The 20367-nt window shown below is 44.3% G+C and overlaps 1 protein-coding gene across 2 annotated transcripts in view; it reads right to left on the bottom strand.

The window, feature by feature from the left end:
• The window catches only part of CREBBP (CREB binding protein), a 126567-nt gene that overhangs the window by 14140 nt on the left and 92060 nt on the right, over positions 1–20367 (bottom strand). For both annotated transcript variants that reach the window (XM_038540569.1, XM_038540570.1), the window contains 9 exons: positions 20104–20283; positions 18922–19111; positions 15163–15281; positions 13483–13722; positions 12977–13065; positions 7651–7731; positions 6185–6241; positions 3143–3220; positions 2782–2849 (listed from right to left, as the gene is read on the bottom strand). In XM_038540569.1, the coding sequence (XP_038396497.1) occupies positions 2782–2849; positions 3143–3220; positions 6185–6241; positions 7651–7731; positions 12977–13065; positions 13483–13722; positions 15163–15281; positions 18922–19111; positions 20104–20283 (1102 nt within the window). The remainder of the gene's footprint in view (positions 1–2781; positions 2850–3142; positions 3221–6184; positions 6242–7650; positions 7732–12976; positions 13066–13482; positions 13723–15162; positions 15282–18921; positions 19112–20103; positions 20284–20367) is intronic.

Genomic DNA, 20367 nt, shown 5'->3' with positions numbered 1-20367 from the left:
ACAAGGTGGTTTCTGATCCCAAAAGGCAGGATCCAGCTAAGAAGGCCCACCCTGCCATGGTCTACCCTTTTTTTTGTCAACATAGGATCCTACACACTGATTTTCAAATAGAAAACAGAAGTATAAACCTTTAAAATTAGGTCTTTACTTTTTTCTTCAAATCACCTGAATTACTGTACCAAAAACAAAAACAAAAACAAAAAAACAAAAAAACAAAAACCTTTAAATGAGACCACACGTGACAACCTTGTTTAGGCACTGAACCGAGCGATGTGAAGGGGCGGAAGGGACACCTGGGTGGCTCAGCAGTTGAGTGTCTGCCTTCAGCTCAGGGCGTGATCCCGGAGTTCCGGGATTTTGTCTGTCCTTGGGCTCCCTATGGGGAGCCTGCTTCTCCCTCTGCCTAGGTCTCTGCCTTTCTCTATGTCTCTCATGAATAAATAAATAAAAACTTTAAAAATACGGAAAGAGGAAGGAAGGAAAGAAGGAAGGAAGGAAGGGAGGGAAAGAGGGAGGGAAGGAGGGAGGGAAGGAAGGGAGGGCTGGAGAGGCCCCCCTCCCCGGGGCCCCCAGAAGAGCAGATGCTCAGAGATGCAAGAGTGCAGTTGATCCTGTGGCAAAGAGAATATGCTTGTGCGTAGACATCCCCGCAGAACGATTTCAAAGGGCATCATGCCCCTCATGTCTGTCGCACACAGCTCTGCCTTGTTCTGCTACACTTTCCAGTTTTCCAGAGTGGCCAGCTGCTGCTGGCTCTCACGTCCTGTGGCTCCTCCTTATGCGGCAGGGGCTGTCCTTATAAACACCTTCACGTGCATATACAGACAATTCTGTGGGACACGTGCACAGAAGTGCAACTGTGAAGTCTTAAGACAAACTCTCTAGTTTGTGGTTCCCCTTCCATCCAAGCTTTCAACGTGTGTTTTCACCCACAGCACATGAGGGGGTCTTTTCTGCCCCTTTATGTGATCAAACCCTGCGGCCTTTTGCTTTCCAAGGGGCTGTCTGTCTCCAGGGAGGCTTCTCACAAGCCAACACGGGGACTCTGACTCTGAAGCCTCTCTCGTGGGCCAATGGGCTGGGCCAGGTGCAGGGTGTCAGGCAGGGAGGGGCAGGGGTGGGGGAGACTGTCCTTTGCTGGCTCATCAGCAGTACAGGGCTTGTACAAATGCAAATGAGGTGGTCCGTCCTTTGTGGCCTACAGACTCTGACAAAGGCTGTGCCCACATGACCACACCAATGGTGACGGGTGGCTGGACATCCAAGGTTATCTTCTTCAGTGAGTCTTGTACATCTTCATCCCTAAGGCTCACATCGCAAGCCTGCTCTTGGGTTTTTCTGCCCCCATCCACCACCAGCTGCAACTGCTCTCCTACCTAGACCCACCTCTCCTAGCAACTGTGCCCTGGTCATGAAGCTCTGGCCCAGTAAAGTGCTTCTAGGTTGCTGACTGCTTTAGTGATCTCACCTGGGAGCTACTATGCCCCGCCAGAGGAACATCTGGCAATATGTGGAGACATTTCTGTGGTCACCACTCATGAGAGCAGGGGTAGTATTACTGGTTATTTAGTGGGTAGCAGCCAGAAATGCTCTTAAAATTCTACAAAGCATAGGACCATCCTTAAAACAAAGAATTATCTGGCCCTGAATGTCAATGGTGGCTCACTTGAGAAACCCCGATCTGAAGAGAAGTATTACGATAGTTCGTGAGTTCATCAGCATTTCAAAAGGTTTTACAAGAGTGAGCTTAAATTATAGGATAACTGGATTTTGGTAACGAAAGTCTGGCCCTGAATTAGCAATAGCTTGGAAGCCCAAAGTGGCTTCCTCCTTGCCTGCTCCCCTCCTTTCCTTGCCTGGTGTGGGAACTCTCTCTCCATCCCATCTCGCTTCTGCTCCCTGCTCCTCACATGGCCTGGTTCCTGCTGGGGACACTTAGAACAGTGAGCTAGTCAACTGTCCTGCTAGCGAGGGTGAGAGCTACAGAAAGCACTGGGCAAGTGAGTTGTAAAGGCTCCACTGTAGGAGGCGCTCTTACTTGGGGTTGCTGTGAACTCAGCCAAGGATAGCTCAGGGACGTCATGCTGCAGAAGGTGGTCCCCTAGTCCCTGAGAACCAAGTTGACAAAGATCATATATTGTACGCATCTGAAAAGAATGCTATCTCTAAAAGAGTCAAGACTACTGAGGATGTGTTACCTGATGTAGCAACAGGCTGCTCTCTACTTGGAACGGACACCAACCAGCAGCCCTAAATGCAGCAGCAACACTCACATGTCCTCGGGCAGACCAGGCTCTGCAGCCCCGGCTGGTGGTGGCCAACTCCCAGCAGGCTGAGGGCCACGCCAGGTGATGGGCAAGCAGCTGCCACACATGTGCACAGGGCTGAACATGCTGGTCAAACAGGATTTCAGAGTGGGGTCTGTGTATTTCTATGTGTGTGTTGGGAGTGTGTGTGTGTCTTTTTTCTGAGCTATTTGAAAAAGATCTGCTGACAAATTTTCTCTCTCAGAATTTACAAAGTTTAACGATGTATCTGAGATTTCTAAACTTTCATCTAAAACATTAACTGATCATAAAGCTAGTTTTCATATAAAGATCAACCCCAATGATTCCACTGGCAAGACTAGACAAGTCCACAGTACTCAAAAATGAACTCACAGTACAGAGCCTCAGGCAAGTGAGCCCCACGGCCGCATGCTGAGAGGAGCACAAGGAAGACCAGGAAGGGGACAGGCCCCTCACATGCACACAGGGAGACAGAAGCCCTTCCACAACTTACTCTTAGCACTGAACTTGTTTTCTTTCCGAGTTCTGCCAGTTTTCTTCAAACAGTTGTCACACACAAAGCTGCAAAAAAAGAATGGGTGCGATCAGATTGTATAAAATAGTCTGTGTTGCCAAACCAGTGACACGCAGCTCTGAAGCGCTTCACTAGCATCATTCTTTGCAAGTGAAGGGGCAGCCTGCTTGGAGTCTATGATCCCCAAAGCAGGCAAATACTGAGGATGTAAGTAAACAGAGACCCGCTGCCACCTGGCTTCCCTACAGAGCCCTTGCTGACAGCAGGCCCCTCCCTCCACTCCAGGCAGAAATGCTTTCCCTTCCCCAAGATCACAGGAAATCACCAGGAAATTACTCACCCTGAAGGCCAAATGATGTCATAGTGTAGCACACAAATCTGATGCATCTTCCGGCCGCACTCCTTGCAATCGACAAAACTGGAAGACAAAGAGAGTGCGCTCTAACGCACACAGAAGCACACGAGGGGGTCATCTGTAGGAGCTTGTATACTGTGTTCACACCTCGGCCTCTGGATCACTTCCTGTATCTGTGGCGTTAATGCCACATTGGTTTATTCAGCCGCATTTTACCTTATTTTTTCTTCTGAAATAAGCTCTACACCCAACAAGGGGCTTGAATGACTCTGAGATCAAGTCGTGTGCTCTACTGACTGAGTCAGCCAGGCATCCCTTCTTCTACCGGGTCTTTTTTTTTTTTTTCTACTGGGTCTTAAAAACACATCAGTATGACACTTTCTGTGAGAAAGCAGACATCCTCCATTTCTCTGTACAAATGCCTATCCCTTGTTTCTCCCAATCTCCTTTACAACCAAAAATGAAACTTCAAAAAATTGCTATGTTAGAAGTATTATTTTACAGGCCAGTATTTCTGATGCTACTACACGTTTTTTAAGGCCAGTGTTTGCTCCAGGTGACTGCACATGCCTAAACTGCCTCAAATAACAGAATAATGCTTCCAGGTGCCAGAAACACTTGCTTGTAAGCCTAGGCACAGGAAGCACCTGTTCTGAGTCAGTTACAAAGGTGGGAAGCATCAAGCTGACCGGTAAATGCGGGTCTTTATTCATGTAAACATCTAGTGGAGAGCAGGGTGTGCAGTGCAGCTCGCCCTCCGTCGCAGCCTGCACTATGTCTCACTTGGGCCTTGTTACCTCTCCCAGGAACCTTAGTTGCCAACATGCATGTATGTCAAAACCTATTTTTTTCAATCACCACCTTAACCAGCACCACAACTTACGTGCCTCACAGAAGGCTTAAGGGACCAGAAAGTAGCATACTTCCCCCAAACTCTGCTGAGTTCTGGCTCTTCCTATCAGCCCCAGTGCTGAGCCCAGTCACCTGACGTACACTCTCGCCACCGCCCTGAGTCCTGTGCCCCCATCTTTCCATTGCCCCTGCTGACAAGCCCTCAACCATAGATCCAGCCAACTCCTGTCCCCCTTCTCTACTATTCCTGTTTGATCAGCAGGGAGAAAGGACACATATGTGCACAACTGTGTACAACAGCAGCACTGCTGCCTAATTCACAGTCCTGCTAGCACTCTCCAGCAGTCCCGTACTGCTGCCCGCTCCCACGCCCGCCCCACATGGTGGCTACTCTGCTCGGGACCTTGCTCCTTCCTCTAGTGCTGCTTCACCTCCAACCAGCTCCTCCTCTGAAACCTCAGCAACGGAGCCCATTCTCTGTGTTAGGAATTTAAAGGGTCAGCAGGCAACACCTCCTCCTGTTTCTGTGCCCCCCTCCCATAGATACTCTCAATTCTTTCCTATGTCGAGGAAAAGAACTATCAAAAAAAAAAAAAAGTTCTAGACTAGACTCTATCAATTTTGAATTTCAAACTCTGCTCCCCAAACTTTTATTAACCAAGTGCCCAGCTACCACCCTCATGTCCCCTGTTCTTGCAGGAGTATCTCAGTGGCCACCCAGGTCAGCTCTTTCCTCACCCCACAGTGCAGCTTCCTGTCCCAAGAGGCCCTTCTCTATTTAGGTCAAGCTTCTACTTCCTGCTTGAGTTGTTGCTCTGGGTCTCCTAACTAGCTTCCCTACTAGGAATCAAAGATGTTTCTTTGCCTGATAAATCCACCCCAGAGATCTAGGATGATCTTTCCATAACAGAAACCAATGAAGTCCTTCAATACCTCCCCAGACACATAGGAGGAAATCTACATGGCAAAGAGCAGCTTGCATGGCCCTTCCCCCAGGACCCTCTGCTTGCTCATCCCCTGGGGCCCCACCCACGGTCCATGCCCACCAAGCACTCGGGCTGACAGTCCCAACTCCTGCTGCCAGGTGAGTGTCCCCTTCTGCAGGATGCCCCTTGGCACAGGCCAGAGCCCCCCATCTCTGGAACACCTTGCTATGTGTGCTATGATCCATCCATCTCTCCTACTAGAAGACAAATAGAGCCCCCTCATTCATCTGCGTATTCCCTGCTGTGGGCACCTAGTATTTCAACGTACTCTATTTTGAAATTAAAAGGTGAACATAAACTATAATGAAACTGAAAAACTGTGTAGGGGGTATATAATGCAAACAGGGACATGGGACAATCAGGAGAGACAACCCACTGGTCAGGAAAGATGTATGTACCAGGCACACTTTGCTAAGGCCAGAGCTCCCCTAACACCTGGGCACTGAGGCTGGGAAAATCTAAATGAGCTCAAAATGAGGTCCTGGTGGAAAGTCTGTGTCTTCCACTGCAGCATCTAGTCTCCCCAAAGCTGGGGTGCCAGGAGGGCGGGGGAAGGACCTGTTTCTCGGTACCCAAACATCCCATGGTGCTGGAGCCTGTGCTTACCACACCAAAGTGACAGAACACAATGGGCATCTACACACACTGGGGTGTTCTCAGGACTTGGCTTCGGGGCCTGGAGGGACCACCATATGGAGGGAGCTCTGAAACCTCTTTAGGGATGATCTACAAAGCAAACTGCAAACAGTGCATGTTCACTGCTTCCTGTTGTTTATTGTCATAGAATCATTCTCAAGAGGTTTTCTTTGTGAAATTTCCCTTTAAGTGAGATCAGCCCTCCTCCACCAAATAGTTCTACCTTTAATCTCTAAAGAGTCACACTAAATATTAAGCAGTTTCTCAATAACGATGATGACCAATTTATCAGAGAGGTTCTGACAGAACCAGAACATCCACCTAATCGTATCACTATTAAAATTCAGTAACCGGAAAGCATGCTATAGAGACATACATATCTTGAGTTAAAAAAGAACCCGTATCTGAAATAAGTTCATACAGGAAATCCCACCCAGGGCAACATATTTCCAAGGTTCCAAGAGTGCCTTTTCCTGCAGGCTTGTCATAAGGAGGGATTTTCTCCATCAGAAACTAAAATCCAAAAGTCAGAAAGAAATCTCTATCTACTCACGGTTCAGGATCTAAGGTATCATTTTTCTTCTTTTCAAATTGATCCTTTGAAATTGTCCTTGTTTAAAAAAAAAAAAGAAAAGAAAAAATGTTAATTAAATTTATTTGCTGAGTATAAACCACAGGGTCTGTGGGATATTATTTTGTAACTAGTTTTTCAAATAAAAAATAAGTAGTCAGCTGAAATCTCAAGTAGATATAATGATGGCATGAACATATAAAATTTATCTCTACAGGAAGCAGTACCATCTGTTTTTCTCTATCTGATTTGGAATATTTCCTCCCAACTATCACCAGCACTATGAGGTTTAATTAAGACTAGTCAAAATATGATGGCAAAATTGTGTTGAGATCCAAACCTACAAATTTTCAATCAAATCTGTATGGTGAATGGCTCTTGGATCTGACTGATAATTGGTAATACTGTCCTTTTGTTATGATAAAGTGAAATGTGAATTATTTCTGATTCACAGAACTGAATAATCCAATGATCAATCACACAACTAGACCAAGGAATAAAGATTACAGGGATATAAAAGTAAATTGAGTATGTAGAATTTTAGTCATTTCATTTGTGTCAGGATCCTAAGCTTGTGCTGTGTTTGGAAAAGTAAACTCAGAGTGCAGAGTCCATGTTGTACACTTGGCTCCTGCTCTGGTGGGAAGTCTTCCCGCCTCGTGTGAAGGGACATTCACACCAGAAGGCTTCCCAGCATGGCAGGAAGCATGGCAGAGTCAGGAAAAAAGAGAACCATGAAATGCTGGCAGTCCTGGGTAGACAGAGTGGCTGGCCGGTTTTTGGTATCTCAAGCTTATAAATGAGTTGACCATTCAACTGGTGGATTTGCTTTTTCTGACTATCTGACCATTCAAAAGTGGATTCAGTGAAGGAATGAATGAACCAACTCGTCCTGTGCATGCTGCAATGAGTAAGCAAGAGCCACAGCTCCAGCAACAAAAGAGACAGATTTCCACTTTGGGAGCTCATGGTCTGTGTTCTAGGACAGGCTCTGGCGGCTTAAAGGACAGGGGTTTCAGTAGAAGATTGAATGAATGGTAAAGATGGGGTATGTATACAAGATTCATTTTTTTGCTACCATCAGTTCTGTCAAAAGGGTAAACTAGCTTCTGAAGTGTAACTGGAAATTACAGTTTCCCTAAATGGAGGAGGACCCACCAGGAAAAAGCAAGTGTTTTAAAGGAAGAGACAGAGTAAGGTCGAGAGAGACCAGTGAACTATAGTGGGGGGTACAGCATCACGGCCTTAAGAGGAGGGAAGAATGTGGAGGTGGCCCTGGTGTTCAGCTAAACAGCTACATTCTGAAGTATGAATGTGGGTGTAGTGAGTATGAAAAAATGTGCTACACAAAAGTCAGAATGGTGGAGGTGCTTCCCTTCTAATCATGGGCAAGAGGAAAAAAACAATTAAGAGTCAACCCCCAGAAAAATGACAGGAATAGTACTTACGTCTGGGGCTGTGAAGGGTCGTCACCCAGGGTAACATTCTCCCCCTGGATCTCTGTGAAACACTTCTCACAGAAATGATACCTGTCAGCAAGAAGGCCATACTTGGGTGAACTGGTCCATCATAACACACAGCCACCCAAGCAACGAAGCCACCAATCAGAGCAGGGCAGATCACCACGACGAAGGGGGGGCGTTGTTGGTTGATTGATGGGTCAGTGAGGACAATGGAAGGAACAGGGGCAGGTGGGGTAGGGCAGGATTAGAGAACAGGGAAGGGAACAGATAGCACAGACATAGAGGTAAGACGCAAACACCGAGACAACACAGAGCAGAAAGCCAAGGCAAAGCTTGATTAGCATTCGGTCTCACTGCACACATCACAGGCCATCATCGCTAACAACGGCTGGGCTCGGGCCAGCTCCGAGATGCAAATGTTTTCAAGGAGTTGTTAATACTATAATCGCAAGGAGCCTCAATTTAGGAGTTTGACTTTTGTTATTAAAGAAAATCAAATATAACTCCAGGGTTTGCGATGGAAAAAATTTACTTTGAATAAAACCGTCTGACAAAGGCCTTAAAAAGCAATTATTTTTCAAAACGGAAAATTTATGCTCGACAGCAATTCACAGATTTTATTTCCGGTATTAGGCCAGATCTTAAAGGTACTGAAAATGTTGAGATGTTGAGCACGCAGAACTGGTTTTAATTTTTTCCTGTTATTTTTCTCATGTTAATCACTTAGTTAATTGGGTTATAATACAAATGAAACCAAATCCATATTCTAGACAAACATTTAACAGAAATGCAGTCAGGGTCAAAGACTTTCCAGCCATTTATCAGTACGAATGTATAGAGAAAAAGAACTGTGATATATTGTATAAGCAATACAATATATGTAAATCCATGAACAATCTTAAAGACTTTCAAATTTCAATTCTAAGCTTTGGTTTAAACTTTTTGGTACTGGGACCAATCGTTCACCAATCTGAGATCCTCAGTGATTAACTGCTCTGACTTGGTGACAATCCAAGTTAAGCAAATTTAGAGAGCTGATGTTTTAAAGCACAATCTGCATTTGAGAAATTATCCATCACCCGAATTTCTTGAAAGATAATATGGAGCCTGGGCTCAAGCTATCAAATAAGAATAATTAAAAACTATTAAATGTTTGGAAAGGACACGCATGAGAAATCAACAAAAATGCAGGCTGATGCTGCATAAAACAAGATGGGCACACAGGAATACTGTAAAAATAAACAAGCCGAATGGAGGTGAATTATACAAGCGGAAAGGAGGAGTATAAGGTAGTGGCAGCAGCACAATCAAATGCGGTTTTAGTGCTCAAAACTACATCTACAAGATGCCACGAGGATTAGTGTTAAAGACACTGTGACAAGACTTGGAGCGCCACACCGCATGGACACGCGCAGGGGACGCGGCAGCTTGCAGGGTCACTCACGCACGCGCACACACGGCTGCAAAAGACAGAGGCTCAGGCCCCTGCCTGGTCGGCTATCTCCATCACTGCTAGGTCAGTCCCCCTCAAGTTCTAATCTAGCCTTATGTAAACACACTGAGCATTTTGTCTGCTGTACTTCTCTGACTAAACACACAGAGGTGATTAAAAGCACAGAACTTTAAAGCATGCATCCATCTCAAAATGATCCAATCTTATAGTTTGTTGAGGAGGAACATGACAGATTCACTGTGGGTAGCCACTGGATTAATCAAAGTTTATCCCTGGAATCAGTTTATTTAGGACGATTCAATCAATGAATTCTACCAAGATAAAAAACTCTGACCAGGAACAAGCTGATAAACATTACTGTTTAAATATATCTGTATCTATATGTTCTTTTCCTGAATCAACTGGCTATTCACTATTTTGTAAATATTTGTTTGGAGCCTTGAAATCATGTGGTAAAAAGAATTTCCATGTGCAGGAGGGCGTGATCATCACTGGCATGAAAGAATTAAAGTACAGAAACTATAAACCAATAGAGGGGCGACTAGAGCAATATGCAAAAAAGATATCCCCCCTCACCACCAAGTGTTTCCCTTTTGAAAATAAAAATTGGACTTTGAGTGTTCCAATTATTTTATGGCCAAATGTATAGCCACTGCTGGCAAGCAAAAAGCTGAACTCATCTAGAAATGAAATCACCACGATAATTAAATGTGAGGCAAAATGGCTTTAAAATCCTGGACAATCTCTTAGCGTTTATTCAAGCAGGCCATCAAGTCCAGCAACATCCAGGAAACAAGAATCATAAGCCCACCACTTTCTAGTGGAGGATACTGGCCCAGAAAGAAGCACTGATGGCTCAAGGGCAGGCCCTGGAGAGGCAGCAGAAGCCTACGCTCTGCATGTAACCAGCTCTCATCTGCAAAGAACCCCGAGGTCAGAAAGTGGGAGGCAGAGAGAGAGTTAACATGGCTCTAGTGCCTGTCCCAAAGCAAGCCGACATGAGAGAATCGAGAAGGGGAGGGGAAGGCCCAAGCTTCCTTGCAGTGCCCAACTAAGAGGTGGTGCCAGTCTGGAGAAGGGGCACAGCCACCCACTAGTCAAATCTGCTGAAATAGCCCAGATGAGAATGCCAGACTGTCCCCACATTATTACCTAGTCCAAACTTTATTCACCCTAAAAATATGGAATGGTTTAGAAAGTCACTTTTCAATCTTAAGAGCCTTGCTGATATTATGCCTTGGGTGAAAGAAGCAATCTGATGAATATGGAATTGCAAAGGAGAAATACTTCACATAATCCGATGATGGTGTACATCTGGGTACCTAAGTTAGCACGATGTAACTGCATAGTTCAATCTGTAAGGGTAATTTAATATATGGAGTAAATTTTCAAATGCAGATTGTTTTAAGTACCATATCAGTATATACAAATAACTGGGATATCTAAAGATAGTATCTGGAAAATCTATATAACAGTTTCCCAACATGAGTTACTATCAAATTTTCAAAGCAAGGAAACAAGTGAAAATGTACTCATATGCTAGTTTATATATTAGTTTCACTTGTTTAAATGGCCTGTGGGATTTTCTATTGTTTGAAGTGCCCCAAAAGTTTAGGACCATAAGCACCAAAACAGTTATGCATGAGAACACCAGTGTTCCTAAATCAAAGATGCGAATAAAAGTGTAAGCAGTTAGGATGCTCGTTGTACTTAGGCCACTGCTTTCTTAGCATCACAGCACGTTAATCTCTCCAAGTATAGTATTCTAGGAAGCACGTACCTTGAAAGATTCAGCTAAGGGGCAGTATGCTTACATTTTTAAATATGTATCATTAATACAAAAGAATTCCTTTATTGATGTCTCTAATGTAAGAAAAATATATTACTTTTGTTCAGTAAGATAAAATTCTACACAAAATGACAACTGGACATCTCAAAACTTTCAAAACAATCTTTTGTTTGCACTCCAAGAATAACCTGTTAAGAGAGCAGTAGTGTACCCTGATCCTACTCAAGTCAACTGCTCCCCACTTAAAAACGGCCAAAAATCTGTGCAAATCAGCAAAGGCAGGGTCCCAACAGACCCAGGAACAGTGAGACTAACAGTCAGAAAAGGCCCCAAAACTTTAGAAATGCTGGCAAACAACCTGCTCTCTGTTCTTCCTTCTAGACCCAAACCATGCCAGGCATCCAGTAGCAAGGACATTTTTCAGGGAATAGTTAAGTGAAATCTGTTGTCTTGAAATTTCATGACTTTATTTTGCTTGGCACCTAACAGTTTCCAAAGTGAATTCCTGTTCGTTATTTCATGGAAAATGACAACTGAGGTTGTCAGGGAAGGAGTTATTGTGCCCGGATCAAGAACAAGAAGGTTAAACTCGATACCTTATGGGATGGGCTGAACGTCATGGGGAGGGGCTAGAGCCTCCAGAGCAGCACTTGTTATTGCAGGAGTGATTCTATCACAAAGGGATTGTGGTATCATCTTAAACTTTGTCTCTTCAAACACTCCTACTGATGGAAGGGGAAGCTAAGACAGGAACTTAATTCCAGGGGTTAACGTATTTTTAGGACAGGGGTACAGGCCACACTCTCATTCCCTAGAATGAGCAGCAGCATCTCACTCTGTCATGGTGCCAGGACACGTGGGCTGGGCAGGGTTAGAAATCTCTCCTTGAGACATTTTTAGGTCAACAGTTCTTTCTCCCTTTTTTTAAGTAGGATTTTGATGGGAGTTACTAATTATTGTTAGTAACGCTTTAAAAAAAATTCACATTAAGTTCCAAATTATTCAGGCCTGTGAACAAATAACAAAAAGCCCTTTACTTATCTGTTCTTGAAACAGATTAAACAAGAACTTATTGTTCTTGAAATGTAAGGACAAATGTAATTACTATAAGCAAACAAGATCAAGTAATCAAACCCTAATGCGGACATTTAATACTCGAACGTGAAGATGAAGAACAGGCAGAAAGCAGCACCCTGATCACATACACGCCACTGCCTGTTCATGACACGGAGGCAAAGCAGCTGAACTTGACCAAGATTTACAACCTGTGCTTCCAGGCACGATGCCCTCACACTATGGCAACACAGAGCAGCCACTTGAGGCAACAAATACAACTAAATTTAATTTTCAAAACACCCTCTTTTAAAACTATGGAAGTCCTATTTGTGTGGCAAATTAGCAACAAAAGCATTTTCATTCTCTTCTGCTTAAAACAGGAGATTCAGCTATCTCCACATTGCAAGAGAATGGCAAATATTTCTTGAGGATGCCTCCCACTCACAAAACCCTGAAACTGCTATCCTAGAACAGGGGAGTTAATATTGAACTCAACAACACTACATCTCATTCTGTGTTGTGGTATTAATTTTAAAAAAATTTAAGTATAAAGCTTTTAGTACTTTTTAACATAAATTATCACTCATGCAAGTCTTTCCATCAGGCTGTCCAAGCCAAGTTATCTAGGCAAATACTTATACGTGAAATAGTAAAGTACAATGTAGCCACTTTATTAAGAGCTTCAAAAGGTAAGTCAACCTTTATTAGATTTGCTCTCACCTCCAGACTCTTTCCTATAATGGTTACATTTTAGAAAGACCACAGTTTAAGAACCAATGTTCCTGATTCAAGTAGGGCAGCGAGCAGTTTTGAGCTTCAATTTTTATACCATAAAAGCGTGCTCTAATTTGAAGAGACCATAGGCCTGAGCGACTATCCAGCACTGGAACTGTGGCCCACTTCAGTAAAACTTCAGAAAAGAAATCACATACCCAGGCTATAATCAGATGAACACACCTTTCCCTAAGACTGTCCTTTTGTCCCATAAGTGGAGACGGCGGCTCGGTGCTTACCTATTCTGATAGCTGTAGTAGGCAGCATCACGAGGAATTGTACACAGCTGCTTCCCGTAGCAGCACAAAGTCTGTGGGGAAAACTCATACTGCAAAACAAAGCAGAAAATACTAAAGATATATTCCCGTACTGTCACACAATGTTCTAGTTCACTAGAGAGTCAGATTTAGCCAAATATTTCTGTTAGTACACAGGATAGTTTTCTAACAATTTTCACAGCTATTTGAAGACATTTCTGGATTCAATGGGACAGAATCAGTTGCCGAGACATTTGTAAGAGATGCATAGACGGACGCCGGAACAGATGGAAAAGCATAGTCCAGCGTCTTCCTCAGTACCTCCAGCTCTGATTATCTGCCACACGGGTTCACACATACCAGACCCCACCTGGGTCCTTCCTGACACACAGGTGTGACCACAAGATCACATGTGTCAGGTCATCCTAGCACCCTCTCTGCTGGATTAACCAGGGAAGTTCACGTTCCAGAAACCGTTCACACTGTACCTTGCGTCCGCAGCAATACCCAAGGGACTGCATGACGGGGTCGATTTCTTGCTCGAAGACCTCTGCAAGTTTGCTGCAGAACTTGTAGACCCGGGATGTCTTGCGGTTATAGAGCCAGGCATTGTTGAACATCAGCCAGACGTCGTCCACATACTGCCAGGGCTCCTGGTACTGCCCGGTGTCCAGCTTCCGCTTGATGGTGGAAAGGTCCATGGGATTCTTCACTATGTCAAAGTAATCCTTAAAGACAAAATAGTCTCAGTCTAGTGGATCCCCAACACCCAATGTCAGTCGTGTGTAGCAGGTTTTATCTGCAAAACCCACAAATAATCAGCACCAGAAAAACTTCTGCTTCTAACAGTAGTAAATGGGAACTGAAAAAAGCTTGGACTTCCCTGACTTTATTACCTAAAACTGTAATTAGTATGGTCAAGTGTGACCCAATTATTTCAAAGGCAAAATAATATTATATTAATATATTATCTAATAAAAGAATGGGTAAAAAATGTTTTAATATAAAAAATTTAAAATACAGCTTTTAATCCACTGAATTAAAATATAAGCACGTTTATCAGATATGGTGTTTTTTTCTAGAGATTTATCCTTGGTCCTGGCAAACAAGATGAAATTCGAAGACAAACACAAAAACAGAAGCAAAAAGAGTGATACCGCTCAACAGAAACCTGTGGGGTCACTACGGCCCTTATAAGACTCCTCAGAGATCCCAGAATGTGAGGGCCACAGGCTTTTTTTTTTTTTTTTTTTTTAAAGACGTTATTTATTTATTCATGAGAGACACAGAGAGGGGCAAAGACAGGCAGAGGGAGAAGCAGGCTCCACGCAGGGAGCTCAATGTGGGACTTGATCCCAGGTCTCCAGGATCATGCCCTGGACCGAAGGCGGCGCTAAACCGCTGGGCCACCCGGGCTGCCCGGCCATGGGCTTTCTAACTAGTGTGCACCTGTTCTTCAAATGCAGCCCTTCAGACAAAAGCTCACACAAAGCTCAGATAGAAGAGCTCCAGAGGTAGTGCGACCCTGCCACAGATCCTGGCGTGGACAGAACACATGGGAAATGCATGTTCCATTCAGTGAGACAAAGGTGTTCTATTGCTTTGACAGAAAAGGTTTTTTTTTTTTTTTTTTTTTTTTTAATTTTTTTTTTTTTTATTTATTTATGATAGTCACAGAGAGAGAGAGAGAGAGAGAGAGAGAGAGAGGCAGAGACACAGGCAGAGGGAGAAGCAGGCTCCATGCACCGGGAGCCTGATGTGGGATTCGATCCCGGGTCTCCAGGATCGCGCCCTGGGCCAAAGGCAGGGGCCAAACCTCTGCGCCACCCAGGGATCCCCCAGAAAAGGTTTTTTTAAAATAAATTTATTTTTAAAGATTTTACTTATTTGAGAGAGACAGCAAGAGAAGAGTACAAGTAGGGGACGGGGAAAGGGAGAAGCAAGCTCCTTGCTGAGCAGGGAGGCCAACACAGGGCTCTATCCCAGGACTTTGGGATCATGACCCAAGCTGAAGGCAGCCACTTAACCTACTGAGCCACCTAGGTGCCCCCCAGAGAGGTTTTTTATAGGACAAAAATCCTCAAAACAAGAATATGTTACACAATTTTCAGAGGTAAAACATGGATACTCTGAGTATTGCTGGTAAGGCTTTTACTATATTAACTTACCGGAATTCCTAGGAGCTGGGGGTCTACAGGCTGCCGGAAAGGTAACGACTCTGGATCCTGTCGATATAGTGCTTCGAGGGTTGGCATCAAAGCCTGGCGTAACTCCTCTGGCTTAAAGACTACAGTTAGAAAACATCAAGGAGTGACACGATTTACAAGGCACCAAGACCCCCATCCCATCACATTTCACATGGAAGTCTGGGCTGCTTTTGAAAGGGTTCCGATCATCTCCACCCCCACAGCCCCCCAAGCCGTGCTCCCAAGGGCTCACGTTCACCATGGAGTCCACGGATGTTCTAAAGCTACAATCTGGGGGCTTCTGAAAACACTGTTTAACGTTACGGTTTTAAAACTCCATCTATGTCACAAGGCTTAATACCACACTGACAAGTTTGCTTCTTCAACAAAAGGGTTTCTGACACTAAAACTGTGTTGGAACAGAAAATGAAGCTAACTCCCAAATCTGCTTCCTTGATCCAATGGGTGGTAATAAAGCCATTTTGCTGGAAGGGCCTCTCTTTCTCTGATGACATTTTTTTGTCCTTGGGTGAAGTAAACTCAGACACCTGGGACAAATGGTTTTATATTACAACCTCACAAACAAATGTACAAAGTAACAGAGCTACAAACTCAAGCATTTTTCCCAAAAGTTCTGGATTGTTCCTACGTACATTTACCAATGCCCATTCACTCCACCACTTAGCCACTCCATTTCCTACTACACTTTCTGTTGTCACCAAAGGATAAACACTAGCTGTCAAATACTTTCAAGACTGTACATTCACACAAAACCCAGTAAGTTTTAATGACCAGGAAAAATGTGTTTAACAACCTATGAAGGCAAGAGGCAGGTTAGTCAGCAGTGCTTGTGTTATACCACATCCCGCTTTAGAGCGGGGACCACTGGTGGCGTCGAGCATGGAAACTGCCCAATGCAGGCCTCCCCAGCAGGCACCCCACTCCGGGCGCCGGGGCTGGGCCTAGTGTGCAGACGTGCCCCACAGGAGCCTCCTGAAACACATACACAACCTGCTTTCTGTCAGCTCCTCCTCTTCTATTGTTTCTACAGAAACGGAATAGCATTTGTTTTTCTTTGAGTAACTCGTCATGAGAAAACAATTCTTCAGTTAACAGTTTTTTCTTTTTTCTTAGACCAGGGGTCTGGCCAGCCACCTGCCTTTAGTGCAGCTTATCAGCTAAGATTGGTTTCTATGGTTTTTCATGGTTAAGAAAAAAGGAAAATAGTAATACTTCATGACACATGAAATCAGATTTTAATCTCCAAAAATAAAGGTTTGTTAGAATGCAGTTATGCGCATTTGCTTCCATACTGTCTGTGGTGGCTTTCACACTAGGAGTAGCTGCCACAGGGACCTTCTGGAGCATGAAGCCTGAGGGGAACTATCTGGCTCTTCACAGTGTGTGCTGACCCTGCTGCAGGGTCATCATCTTCCAGGGGAAACCTCACACACGTCACTTTGGACAACTGCTCATTTACTCACTACATGTTTGTTGAAAATACCTATGCCAAGGAAAAAGCATCTTCAAACTCCTGTCTTTCGCCACCACCAGTCTGATGTAAAATCACTTCCTCAGTCACACCTGTCACATTTCAAGCGGTCAGGAGCTACACGTGGCTGGTGACAACCACAGAGAGCACAGACATGACATTCCTAGCAGGGCTCTGGGCCCTAAGGGTCTATGGAATCAACTCATTTCATAAAAATGTGTTACTCATGATCACTTCCATAACATAAAACGACTTCCACGTTAATACCAGGCTGCCATTTGCCTGTTGCACTGTGTTGATGTTGGCACAAGTGGGCCATTGGCGTAGCAGCACAACATAGGCAGCGGCACCAGACCCAAGTTAGTCATCATCGTGCTCTTTGCTGCTGCGGTGTGCACACAGGGGAAACATGCCAGCTGTACCCAACAATGTCCTTCAAGTAGTAAGCGTCGTTACTGTTATGAATCTCAGCCCATGGCTACACGTCTTGATTTCATACAACCCAATGGGAAACTGGCACCAAGCTATAGGCACGGACTGCCCTGAGAAAGTGCGTGCATGCGCAGAGTAGAAAGCAGAGCTAGTAGTTTCTCTGCACAGAGCATGGAAAACTGGGAAAAAGACTGTTAGACAAGCTATGGTTATTCAGACCTGGGTACGCGGCACAGTTTCCCAAACAGGAACAAAGTGGGCCAGTTACACCAAGGACAACTGATGGTATTTGTTGCCAATGATAACATTTGGACTCATGTCGAAATTAGAATCTGGAGAACTTGTATCTGTCACATGAATTTGACAGCCTCCCAAATTTCCAAGACATTTTTGAGGCAATTCCTAGTGATATTAATAAATTTGATTTAAAAAATATTGTATAGTGATGTATGGTGACATCTGGAAAATCTGCATAACTCAGCAAGCCAAATTCCAAGATGACCAAAGGACTACGTTATTAAAAAAAAAAAAAAAAAAAAAAAAAATTCACGCAAGGGCAAAAGACTCATTCACAGCACGAAAACAGACTCTTGTCACTGGGCATAAAAATTCAGTGCTATATATCCAGACTTAACACTGCAACTAATCTTAACAAAACTTGTACTTGTTGAGTTTTGGTGTAGTATCAAAAAAGAATACCCACAATTATCTGAAGAAGCTCTTATTCTTTCATCAACCACCTATCTGTGTGGGGCGGGGCTGTCTTCAGGGACTTGAACCAAACAATACAGCACAAAAGAGACAGCAGGTGCAGCAGGAGAATCCAGCCACGTTCGCTAAAATCTCCAAGTCGCAAGATTGTAAAGAAAACACTGTCTACGCTAAGTATGTTTGTTCTGGGAAACTTATTTTTCATAAAAATGTGTTACTCATGGATGCCATGTAACAGATTTGTTAAGTGAATGCTTTTAAAATTTCTAAAAGAAAGAAAAAAAATAATAAAATTTCTAAAAGAGTAAATAGCAGCAGATAATCCACATGAACAAGAACTCAAGTGTCCTCAATCTTTAGGAGTATTAACAGGTCTGAGACCAAAAACTTACTCTAGAGTATCAGCCTTGAACAGTTCTTTGTTGACTTTCCCAAATGTGCCACAAGTAGCCCTTAACTTCCTGAACCACATTCCTCATTTACAAGGGTCACCTAACAATGTTCTGACACCCTGCTGACTTCATGCTGGACCTCCAATGGGTTCCCTCTGAGTCCCCCTGCGAGGCTGCCTCACCCCGCAAAGCATCTTCAGTTATCTGCACCCCTCCCACTGCACCAGGCACTGGGTCCTGTTCCACTGCCCATTTACTCTGAGCACACCTTCCCATCTGTAACAGTGCACCCACGTGTAGCCACGGTGATAATTTCCCTAGTGTGGCAGTCAACCTCCTGCTCAAATCTATCCGTGGTCGTCCAGGCCCTACTGAGTAAAGAAAGCCCAAGCTCCTCAGCGGGCACAAGGACTCAGATGCAACTTCTACTTTGGCCCCATGGGGAATGATGGCTCAGAGGAGAGATGTGCTCCTGGGCTGCCCCTCAGAGCTGCGGCTCATTTCTCATTCCCACCATAAACCTCATGGGCCCTCAGGCTGCAGTCTAGCTCTCTGTCATCATTTCTGAAGAAGTAAAACTTGGGGAATGGCAGGCAGAAAAGATATAAGGGGGGGAGACAATTATTTTTCTGCTTTAGCTTTTAACCTGTGGTGTGCAATCCCAACACGATGGAAAAGCAGCACGATAAAACAAGTCCAGGAAACACAACCTACTTTTTTTGCGTGGCTGTGAAGGAGATGTTGACTGAGAGGTGGCCCCATTAGCACTGTTCTCTTCTTCCTCTTTAGCTTCTACTTTGACTTCCGGCTTCTTCTCGTCCACTTCCATCGGTTCTGATTTCTGTTCTGTTGTGTCTGTCTCTTCTTTAACTTGAGAAGATCCTTGTAGATCCTCTTCCATCATCTTGAGAAATACAGAATTACAGGTAATAATGTATGAATAGCAAAGACCTTTATTCTAACTCAGCCTCACTGGAAGTCTCTTAACAATCTATCTGGGCTTATCAAGCTGTACCCTACTCAAGAGTTGCATTTACCATCCCTTCCTCTCCCCCAGGAAGGATTGGAACATCTGGTGTCAGGTGAGTTGCCTTAGGACAGCACCACTGCAATTATAGTCCCAATTTAAAAATTTTATATGCTAGAGTGCTTATAAGACATTGCATATACACACCCCATCACCTGCCCAGTAGTTTTACATGTAGGCATTTCTAGTTTGGAACAAGAATCTTCTTGAAAGTTGGGGCAAGTTTCAAAAACCAAACTGCTCAGAGGGCCAGGCAGGTGAAGTACATGATGCAGCAGGAGGTGTGTGAGCCAGAGTGGGGAGTGGAGACTCCGGCAAATTGGAGCCCAAGCCCCATCTAAAAGCCAGGGCTGAGGCTCCCACCCAGACTGCTGACATAGGAATGTAAGCACAAGGCTGACAGAGCTTCTCATTTTCAAAGAAAAGCCAGAAACCCAGAGTTTTATTTGTAATTCCTCATTTTAAAAAATATTGTGTGGGCCAAACAAAACATGTGGATGGGGGTGGATCCAGCCCATGGCTTGCCAGTCTTTAGCTTTTGCCACAGGTTAATTAATGAATGAGCACACCCTTGTGCAGTCTAACTCTACAGAACTACCTATGAATGAAGAATGACAGTGCAGTCACTGGATGATTCAATCATTTAGAATATAAACCAGTGTCCTCTTCATTTCTGGCAAAATATAGTAAAACCCGTACCTAATACCTAAAAATAACTAATCTATTTTTAACATTTATCCTCTCTGAATCCATCATCAAACAGGACATTAAAACAAAAAGCAGTGTCGTCCATGGAGAACATGCGGTGTCTCGCCTCAGGACGCTTCAGTATGGTGCACACCTGTTCACGCCCCAGGAAGGGCACCTACCGTGGACCCAGGCTCCCCCTTGGCTTCACTGGCATCCGGCTCAGTGTCCTCGGTCTTGACCTCTGCCTTCACTTCCAGCATTGGTACCTCGGGTCCTGTCTGTTGGGAGTTGGTTTCGGCGCTGGCCACCGAGGAAGGAGTGGGGACCCGGTTATCGATGCTGGCGGCTGCCTGGGAAAGCTGTGGAAAAACCAGAATTACATATCTCTGTTAATAAAACAGAAATGATGTTTAATTCTGCTATTCACCAAATACCCAGTTTCT

The sequence above is a fragment of the Canis lupus genome, chromosome 6 (genome assembly GCF_011100685.1).
Source record: "Canis lupus familiaris isolate Mischka breed German Shepherd chromosome 6, alternate assembly UU_Cfam_GSD_1.0, whole genome shotgun sequence".
In the NCBI taxonomy this organism is placed as follows: Eukaryota; Metazoa; Chordata; class Mammalia; order Carnivora; family Canidae; genus Canis; species Canis lupus.
This window is presented reverse-complemented; position numbering and strand designations above follow the sequence as displayed.